Source organism: Oncorhynchus keta, chromosome 35 (assembly GCF_023373465.1).
Source record: "Oncorhynchus keta strain PuntledgeMale-10-30-2019 chromosome 35, Oket_V2, whole genome shotgun sequence".
NCBI lineage: Eukaryota > Metazoa > Chordata > Actinopteri > Salmoniformes > Salmonidae > Oncorhynchus > Oncorhynchus keta.
Window position 1 is genome coordinate 30,844,907 of NC_068455.1, and position 10,632 is coordinate 30,855,538.

Consider the following 10,632-nt stretch of genomic DNA (forward strand, 5'->3'; position numbering starts at 1 on the left):
CACGCCTGTGATTTATTGTGCTCTCTCGCCACCCAGTGGCCGTAATGTCTATATGCGTACAGCACAACCACATTGTGGAAGGCGTTTCCCACTGATCTCCAGCCTTGTCCTAAATTTCAGTTGTATACTGGGAAATTGTGTCCGTATTCCCGTGTCATGGATTTAATGAAGGATGGAAAAGCATACAGATCCCAGAAACCACGCAACGTGCGTGACTAAAAATGGAGTGTTGAGATTCGGCTACATTGTGCGCGTGCTGCGCACCTTTTGCAGATATTTGATGAAGCACATCGGGTAAATGTTTTGTTTTATTTTACAAAAATACCGGTAGATGCTTTGAAATCTGTGCAACGTAAATTCCGTCAGGAGTGTATGCCAGAGTAGTAGTTTAATTTTAGAAATGCTTGTTTTCCAAATGCGTAAAATAACCAGCAAAGTCCTGCTTTTAATGCATTACGTTACCTACGGAATATCAGGTGAAAACAGGAATGATTAGATTAATATTCATTTTGGTTGAAAATGCACAAAGCTGTCTGACAGCTGCTACTGCGAGCTAGCTACAATGCTAGCTAGTGTACGGATAACATTACAATATATATATATATTAATTGCAACGTTGTTATGCGACATTGTTACTAGCTAGCTATTCCCTGCATAGACCGATCTACAATGTAATGGGACTTGTTTTGCTGCTGCTTGTTAGCTACTTTGTTGTAGCAGTCTGTCACAAACATTCCACTGACAAAATATTCATATTTCTTAAGCTTTCTTTGGACATTGTGGGCGGTACAAAGAATACCAATTAAATTGACAAACTTTGTTTTAGTTTTAACTAATGGCAAAGAAAAAATGTGTTGCACAATACAACGAAGAATGCTCAATGCTACGAAATCGGAGAGGCCAGATGAATACAGGGGAGCAGAGCCCTGTTTCAACCCATCATGAGTCGACCCAGGAGAATACGGAGGATGATGGACTGTCTGAAGGTGACAGCCAATCCTTAAATGGGACATCAGCACAACATGACCAGGGCATTTACTCTCCAAATAATGAGGCACAAAGCACAGCTTTCTTTCTGTTGGTGGTGTTGCTCTCTTTTTCCACACGCCTTTACAAAATCATGGAACCCCCTCATGTATGGTGAGTGATGGTGCCCCAAGAGACTATAAGGCTCCCTCATGAAGTCTGTGTGTTTATGTATCATCTTGTTGTGTGATCCTATCTGTTTTAGCTGGGATGAAACCCACTTTGGGAAAATGGGGAGTTACTACATTAACAGGACCTTCTTCTTTGATGTCCACCCACCACTTGGCAAAGTAAGACAATGCCACGGTCTTTTAGCATTCTAAACATTCTTAGAATATCTCTTTCTACAGTCATCATTACTTCCATAACTTGATAAGTATCTTAATTTACATAATGTGTATGTGTTTTTAAGTAACCGTTCCCTCTATGCCAGATGCTGATCGGGCTCGCTGGGTACATGACTGGCTACGATGGCACCTACCCTTTCCTTAAACCTGGGGACAAATATGAGCACCACAACTACTGGGGGATGAGAGGGGTAAGGCCTACAAAGACCGAATGGCTTTTATGTTGTGTGAATAATGTCATGCTCCACAGTACTAGTTTGATCTGTCAACGTGCTCTGCCTCTGTGCAGTTCTGTGCATCTCTGGGCTCCTGTCTGCCCCCCTTTGCCTACCTCACAGTGCTGGAGTTGTCCCAGTCCCCGACAGCTGCCCTCATCACTGCTGCAGTGCTGGCCTTTGGTGAGTATGTACCACCAGCACTAACAAAGTAACCAGAGACAGCCTGGGGGAAGAGTCTGGATCTACTTTAGCCAATTACCTTGCCAAACAGACTTGATTATGGACTGGTCAACCATTCTTATGTTATAACTGTGGTGAAGTTTAAGATGTGTATTGTGTTAGATCACCTTAATCTAAATAACTTGTACCTTGGGCTGTCTCCCCCCCCTCCCCCATTCAGACACTGGCTGCATAACCATCTCTCAGTACATCCTTCTCGACCCCATTCTCATGTTCTTTATAATGGGAGCAGTGCTCAGCATGGTCAAGTTTAATCGACAGAGATATAGGTAAGGGACCTCCAGAGCAGAGCAAACCTACATCTGAATTGTCAGTTAAGTCATTAGAATCAAATTAAAAGGACTTGTTATTGACCAACTTTGTACATAGTGATGCTGCTATGCTCTCTCCTATGGTGTTCAGGCCCTTTAGCGCACCCTGGTGGTTCTGGCTGGTACTGACAGGGGTGAACCTGTCTGGGGCTCTGGGGGTTAAGTTTGTGGGGCTGTTTGTCATCCTGCTGGTGGGAATGAACACAGCCTGGGACCTGTGGAGTTTGCTGGGGGATCTGCACCTCTCTCTGGTACTCATCAACTGATTATGAATCACCTATGATATTGATGTACCAAACTGACTTACATTGGAGGCCAACACTGACTCCTTCTCCCTTTTCTTCGTTCTACCAGATTGATTTTGGGAAGCACGTGTTGTCCAGGGTGTTTGGGCTTATCCTGCTTCCCCTGTTCCTGTATGTTACAATATTTGCAGTCCACTTTGTTGTCCTGAACAAAAGGTAAGTTGATTATTGGCTATGCTTTTGTTATAGTGGGGTTATTGGAAAGCTTTAAATTGATTCGCCCCCTAAATAATGTCTAATCACATTTACACAATGTGTTTCCATTGTCCCCTGTCTCCAGCGGTCCAGGAGATGGCTTCTTCAGCTCTGCTTTTCAGTCCCGTTTGATTGGAAACAACCTACACAATGCATCCATGCCTGAGTGTGAGTTGATTTAAATAGCATCTTCTACGTTTTTGTCTTTACCATAGTGGTGCCTTACAGTATATTTCCACTTGTCAGTTTGAATGACGTGTATTCAAATAATGTCCTAAGTAACCTCTTGCTTCTAATAATGCTGATCTGTCCTCCTTGTTCTACTATGATGGTGGCCTGTGCTCTCCTACAGACCTGGCATATGGCTCTATCATCACTGTGAAGAACCTGCGTATCGCTGGAGGATACCTCCACTCTCACTGGCATCTGTATCCAGAGGGTGTCGGAGCAAAGCAGCAGCAGGTCACAGCATACCTCCATAAGGACTATAACAACATGTGGCTGGTGCATAGATCCAATGACAGTGATGGTGAGCCTTGTTGTGCAGTCAGAATATGTCACTCATAAAGGTTCATTGCAACATACGTATTATGATGTATTTTGTTCTTCTTTTTTTTTGTCCAGCACAATCAGGAGAACCTGACCTTGTTCGTCATGGTGACATTATTCAATTGGAGCACAAAGAGTAAGTGGTTTGACAGTGACACCCCTCATCTGTTTGAAAGCTTATCATTGTACTGCACCCATACTGTACCTGTTTTGACATTACAACAAATTCTTCAGTGCAATAATGGTTGATTCTCCTGTGTCCACCAGGACTACCCGTAACCTTCACAGTCACCTCCACGAGGCACCTCTCACTAAAAAACACTTCCAGGTCACAGGCTATGGCATCGTGAGTAAGCATATACAATGCTTGCACAGTTCTCAGAAGTTATTGATAGGTTGTGTGTGAGAGAGGTTTCATTCTTCAGCCTAAATGTTGATCAGTATCGTTCCTTTCTGGTGCTTTCAGAATGGAACAGGTGACCCTAATGACCTGTGGCAGGTGGAGGTGTGTGGGGGTCGGAAGGGCGACCTGGTCAAGGTGTTACGCAGCAAAGTACGCTTCCTGCACCGAGCAACTGGCTGTGTGCTCTACTCCTCTGGCAAGACTCTCCCCAAATGGTAAGAAATGGAGGAATGATCTAGACTCTTCTAAAGTTCTCTAATATCTTTATTTACAAACGTTAACATTACCGATGATGACAGTGTCAAATTGTGTCTTCTCTTTTCAGGGGCTGGGAACAGGTGGAGATTACATGTAGCCCATATCTGAAGGAGACCCCAAACTCTCAATGGAATATTGAGGATCATATCAATACCAAATGTACGCCTCCATTCCTGCATTTAAAAAAATTGTGTTCTCATGGCCCACTGCTTGATATGTGATGGTGTTGTGTGTTTACTTAATACCTAAAGGTGTGTGTTTTTGTTTGTGTGTGCATTGATAGTGCCCAACATTAGCCTTTCAGTGCTGAAGCCCCACTTCCTGGAGATATTGCTGGAGTCCCACATCGTTATGATCAGGGTGAGAGAACAAGACAACACAAGTGTGCCAAATTCTCCCACACACTTATTGTATTGATTACAACTAAATGTCTCTTTTTACAGGGTAACAGTGGGTTGAAGCCCAAAGACAATGAAATGAACTCTAAACCCTGGCATTGGCCAATCAACTACCAGGTTTGCATGTTGAATACCCCATGACTTCAATGTGGTTGGACAGTCCCAAAATGAAATAGTCTCTTATTACTGTGCCTTTGTTCTGTTTTTGCAAAGGGATTGAGGTTCTCTGGAGTGAATGAGACTGAATACCGTGTCTACCTGTTAGGGAACCCTGTAAGTACCTCTCTCCACTCACTGAGTATGCTAACACATAACACTGCTACAATATAGTTAAATCTACCTCTTCTGCAGGTGATCTGGTGGCTGAACCTGGTCAGTCTAGGCCTGTATGTGGTTATGGTGGCAGTGGCCTCTCTGGCCCTCCGCAGAGGAGTCCAGCTGGACAAGAGAAGAATTGGTAGGAGCTTTTAGAACTTCCCTGTCAGTTTCATGAGTAACTCGTTTGAGTACTTGATTCTAACACGGATGTGTGTGTGCAGAGCATTGTCGCGTGCTGATGGAAGGTGGAGGGCTGCTGCTCCTGGGCTGGTTGCTGCACTACGTACCCTTCTACACCATGGGCCGCATCCTCTACTACCACCACTACTTCCCTGCCATGCTCTTCAGCAGCATGCTAACAGGTAAAGTGGGTCTACCCCAAACACATGCTCCCCATAATGCCCCCTTCATATTGATCGCACATTACAGACTCATCCAGGAGTCATACATTAAATAATGTTGGAGTAGTTCAGATCATGGAAGTCAGGAACCAATACACGCAGTCAGTCAGGAAAGTAAAGGCTAGCTTTTTCAAGCAGAAATTCGCATCCTGTAGCTCTAACTCCAAAAAGTTTTGGGACACTGTAAAGTCGATGGAGAACAAGAAATTCTAAATTCCAAGCTTCTGCCTCTAACCCTAGGAAGCTCTTTGCCACCTTCTCCTCCCTCCTGAATCCTCCCCCCCCCTCCTCCCTCTCTGCAGATGACTTCGTCAACCATTTTGAAAAAAAGAAGGTCGACGACATCCGATCCTCGTTTGCTAAGTCAAACGACACCGCTGGTTCTGCTCACACTGCCCTACCCTGTGCTCTGACCTCTTTCTCCCCTCTCTCTCCAGATGAAATCTCGCGTCTTGTGACGGCCGGCCGCCCAACATCCTGCCCGCTTGACCCTATCCCCTCCTCTCTTCTCCAGACCATTTCCGGAGACCTTCTCCCTTACCTCACCTCGCTCATCAACTCATCCCTGACCGCTGGCTACGTCCCTTCCGTCTTCAAGAGAGCGAGAGTTGCACCCCTTCTGAAAAAACCTACACTCGATCCCTCCGATGTCAACAACTACAGACCAGTATCCCTTCTTTCTTTTCTCTCCAAAACTCTTGAACGTGCCGTCCTTGGCCAGCTCTCCCGCTATCTCTCTCAGAATGACCTTCTTGATCCAAATCAGTCAGGTTTCAAGACTAGTCATTCAACTGAGACTGCTCTTCTCTGTATCACGGAGGCGCTCCGCACCGCTAAAGCTAACTCTCTCTCCTCTGCTCTCATCCTTCTAGACCTATCGGCTGCCTTCGATACTGTGAACCATCAGATCCTCCTCTCCACCCTCTCCGAGTTGGGCATCTCCGGCGCGGCCCACGCTTGGATTGCGTCCTACCTGACAGGTCGCTCCTACCAGGTGGCGTGGCGAGAATCTGTCTCCTCACCACTGGTGTCCCCCAGGGCTCTGTTCTAGGCCCTCTCCTATTCTCGCTATACACAAAGTCACTTGGCTCTGTCATAACCTCACATGGTCTCTCCTATCATAGCTATGCAGACGACACACAATTAATCTTCTCCTTTCCCCCTTCTGATGACCAGGTGGCGAATCGCATCTCTGCATGTCTGGCAGACATATCAGTGTGGATGACGGATCACCACCTCAAGCTGAACCTCGGCAAGACGGAGCTGCTCTTTTTCCCGGGGAAGGACTGCCCGTTCCATGATCTCGCCATCACGGTTGACAACTCCATTGTGTCCTCCTCCCAGAGCGCTAAGAACTATGGCGTGATCCTGGACAACACCCTGTCGTTCTCAACTAACATCAAGGCGGTGGCCCGTTCCTGTAGGTTCATGCTCTACAACATCCGCAGAGTACGACCCTGCCTCACACAGGAAGCGGCGCAGGTCCTAATCCAGGCACTTGTCATCTCCCGTCTGGATTACCGCAACTCGCTGTTGGCTGGGCTCCCTGCCTGTGCCATTAAACCCCTACAACTCATCCAGAACGCCGCAGCCTGTCTGGTGTTCAACCTTCCCAAGTTCTCTCACCTCACCCCGCTCCTCCGCTCTCTCCACTGGCTTCCAGTTGAAGCTCGCATCCGCTACAAGACCATGGTGCTTGCCTACGGAGCTGTGAGGGGAACGGCACCTCAGTACCTCCAGGCTCTGATCAGGCCCTACACCCAAACAGGGGCACTGCGTTCATCCACCTCTGGCCTGCTCGCCTCCCTACCACTGAGGAAGTACAGTTCCCGCTCAGCCCAGTCAAAACTGTTCGCTGCTCTGGCCCCCCAATGGTGGAACAAACTCCCTCACGACGCCAGGACAGCGGAGTCAATCACCACCTTCCGGAGACACCTGAAACCCCACCTCTTTAAGGAATACCTAGGATAGGATAAGTAATCATTCTCACCCCCCCCCCCTTTTAAGATTTAGATGCACTATTGTAAAGTGACTGTTCCACTGGATGTCATAAGGTGAATGCACCAATTTGTAAGTCGCTCTGGATAAGAGCGTCTGCTAAATGACTTAAATGTAAATGTAAGAGCACCTCCTCCCAGCTGCCCACTGCACTGAGGCTAGGTAACACGGTCACCACTGATAAATTCATGATCATCGAAAATTTCAATAAGCATTTCTCAATGGCTGGCCATGCCTTCCTCCTGGCTACTCCAACCTCGGCCAACAGCTCCGCCCAAGCATCCCCAGCTTCTCCTTCACCCATATCCAGACAGCAGATGTTCTGAAAGAGCTGCAAAACCGGGACCAGTACAAATCAGATGGGCTAGACAATCTGGACCCTCTCTTTCTAAAACTATCCGCCCCCATTGTTGCAACCCCTATCCGTATCGTCCGGGATCCCTAAAAATTGGAAAGCTGCCGCGGTCATCCCCCTCTTCAAAGGTGGTGACACCCTAGACCCAAACTGTTACAGACTTCTGTCCTGCCTATTTAAAATCTTTGAAAGCCAACTTAATAAACAGATCACTGACCATTTCAAGTTCCAACGTACCTTCTCCGCTGTGCAATCCGGCTTCCGAGCCGGTCACGGGTGCACCTCAGCCACGCTCAAGGTACTAAACGATATCATAACCGCCATCGTTAAAAGATAGTACTGTGCAGCCGTCTTCATTGACCTGGCCAAGGCTTTCGACACTGTCAATCACCGTATTCTTATCGGCAGACTCAATAGCCTTGGTTTTTCTGACGACTGCCTCGCCTGGTTCACCAACTACTTTGCAGACAGAGTTCAGTGTGTCAAATCGGTACCACAGGGTTCAATTCTCGGACCGACTCTTTTCTCTGTATATATCAATGATGTCGCTCTTTGTGCGGGCGATTCCCTAATCCACCTCTACGCAGACGACACCATTCTGTATACTTCTGGCCCTTCCTTGGACACTGTGCTAACTAACCTCCAAACGAGCTTCAATGCCATACAACACTCCTTCCATGGCCTCCGACTGCTCTTAAACGCTAGTAAAACCAAATGCATGCTTTTCAACCGTTCGCTACCCTGGACGGTTCCGACCTATGTGGACAACTATACATACCTAGGTAAACTCTCCTTCCAGACTCATATTAAACATCTCCAATCCAAAATCAAATCTAGAATCGGCTTTCTATTTCGCAACAAAGCCGCCTTCACTCACGCCGCCAAACTTACCCTAGTAAAACTGACTATCCTACCGATCCTCGACTTCGGCGATGTCATCTACAAAATAGCTTCGAACACTCTACTCAGCAAACTGGATGCAGTCTATCACAGTGCCATCTGTTTTGTTACCCAATCACCTTCTACCACTCACCACTGCGACCTGTATGCTCTAGTCAGCTGGCCCTCGCTACATATTCGTCGCCAGACCCACAGGTACCAGGTCATCTATAAGTCAAGGCGGAGCTTTACCTAGCATGATCTCAGTTCACTGGTCACAATAACAACACCCACCCGTAGCGCACGTTCCAGCAGGTATATCTCACTGATCATCCCCAAAGCCAACACCTCATTTGGCCGCCTTTCCTTCCAGTTCTCTGCTGCCAGTGACTGGAAAAAATTGCAAAAATCGCTGAAGTTGGAGACTTATTTCCCTCACCAACTTTAAACATCAACTATCTGAGCAGCTAACCGATCACAGCAGCTGTACTTAGTCCATCTGTAAATAGCCCACCCAATCTACCTACCACATCCCCATACTGTTTTTATTTTATTTACTTTTCTGCTCTTTTGCACACCAGTATCTCTACTTGCACATCATCATCTGCTCATTTATCACTCGTGTTAATCTGCTAAATTGTAATTATTTGCTCCTATGGCCTCTCCTCATGCCTTTTGCACACACTGTATATAGACTTTATTTTCTTTACTGTGTCATTGACTTGTTTGCGTTATTGGCTTGTTTATTGTTTACTCCATGTGTAACTCTGTTGTTGTCTTGTCACACTGCTTTGCTTTATCTTGGCCAGGTCGCAGTTGCAAATGAGAACTTGTTCTCAACTAGCCTACCTGGTTAAATAAAGGTGAAATAAATAAAAATCCAGTTATATTTATAAAGATTTTGAATTGTCATCTCTGTCTCAGGGATTACTTTGGACACCCTGCTGCAGAGTGCTGACCTATGGCTCCACCCACCCTATTCTCACTGGCTGCTCAGAGGAGGACAGGCAATGCTATTCCTGGCCATCCTTGATAGGTGAGATAAACATGAGACCTCTTCTGTGCCTTTGAACCTGATTTAAATTGTAAACATGGAAGTTTTCTGTTGGCTTTATTTGCTATATAATCACATTCACTGTATGTCATTGGTGCAATAGTTCATCTACACCCAAAAATGAATTTTGAAATTGGTTGTTCTTTCTTCTCATCTTCAGTTTACATCTGTTTCTCTCTCTGCCTTTCTAAACCATGCAGCTTTTACATGTTTCACCCTCTGTCCTATGGTATGAGAGGGCCGCTGGCCCATGACCCTGATAGTACCATGGCTGGCCTGAAGTGGATGGACTCCTGGGAGTTTTAGGCAGGTGAACAGTCAGGAAGAGTTCTGACTGACATAGTGATGTATCAGTGGTATTTTAGCAGACATGCAAGTGTCTGTTTCTTATAGACTATGTGAACTTCAGTATTTTTCATAATGTGCATAGCTATGGATTGTTAAATATTTAACATTAAAGTATTTTATAGTCAGTTGCGTCCAAATATTTCTAAGTGTTTTAATTCAACATTGAAAACTGAATATTTTAGTGAATTTCTACACTTGAATTGCGCAGCAGTGCATTGTGAAACAATACTAAGAACAGAATATACTGTTAACAATCATAGCCTATTCTTTTTGTGTTGGGAGATAAAAACGTGATAAATACATTCATGTGCATTAGGTGGATGTTGAAATGTGTGAATGATGTGTTTTATTTAATTGAGACCGTTAGTGACGTCTAATGATGTCTATTGTACTGCCTTAACATGTTTTATTTTTTTCTTGACTGAGTTGCAATAATGAGCTAAGTGCCTAGGGACTAAATCAATTTTAAATACTTATGAGAATCTAATATTCTAATTAAAAGTTTTATGATGGGAATGAGTTAACCTGTTTCCGTTACATTATATCAAATGATCTTGTAATGTTTTCTCGATCTTAGTGTGCACAGTATTGTATACATCCTTGGCAAGATACAGTGCTTTCAATGACTGTCATTTTTCATTTTTCATTTTGCTTTCCCAAAGAAAGGAATCTGTTACATTTCAATACAACTCTCCAAAACAACCTTTGTATATAGTGCACATTCATTGCCTTTTGTTTCTCCTGCGGTGTCCTATATATATGTTTTGCAATGTGTGATCTTATTTCATGTGTGGGTATGATTTTAATATATATATTTTTTTGTGCATTTGTGACAAGTTTACAGACACGATCGTCATACTTCTCAAATACAGAAAAGCACCACAATGTCATGCATGCATATTTTTTCCTAGGTCGAAACAATCTCTCAAACTCTAAGAAATGTTGCCTTCTCCCAACAGTTTTCAGCCGTTAGCTTTTCCCACGACTGGCTCATGTGAACTACAATAATGTGTTTTAACGTTTAGAAAC

General features: G+C 45.0%; 1 protein-coding gene across 3 annotated transcripts; it reads left to right on the plus strand.

The window, feature by feature from the left end:
• The first annotated feature begins 131 nt into the window (after window positions 1-131).
• pomt2 (protein-O-mannosyltransferase 2) lies at window positions 132-10,305 on the plus strand. Of its 3 annotated transcripts, none has more exons than XM_052496864.1 (20): window positions 132-294; window positions 827-1,140; window positions 1,232-1,316; window positions 1,460-1,564; window positions 1,663-1,771; window positions 1,992-2,100; window positions 2,234-2,393; window positions 2,497-2,603; window positions 2,728-2,810; window positions 2,995-3,171; window positions 3,267-3,327; window positions 3,459-3,537; window positions 3,658-3,809; window positions 3,920-4,011; window positions 4,136-4,212; window positions 4,296-4,367; window positions 4,464-4,523; window positions 4,602-4,707; window positions 4,790-4,930; window positions 5,407-6,030. In XM_052496864.1, the coding sequence occupies exons 2-20, from the start codon at window positions 836-838 to the stop codon at window positions 6,018-6,020; spliced, it is 2,694 nt and encodes an 897-aa protein (XP_052352824.1). In that variant the 5' UTR covers window positions 132-294; window positions 827-835; the 3' UTR covers window positions 6,021-6,030. The 3 variants fall into 3 exon arrangements, with proteins under 3 accessions (XP_052352824.1, XP_052352823.1, XP_035608225.1); XM_035752332.2 differs by lacking the exons at window positions 132-294; window positions 5,407-6,030 and adding exons at window positions 9,126-9,237; window positions 9,456-10,305 and having other exon boundaries at window positions 310-1,140; XM_052496863.1 differs by lacking the exon at window positions 132-294 and having other exon boundaries at window positions 305-1,140.
• Window positions 10,306-10,632: the final 327 nt, after the last annotated feature.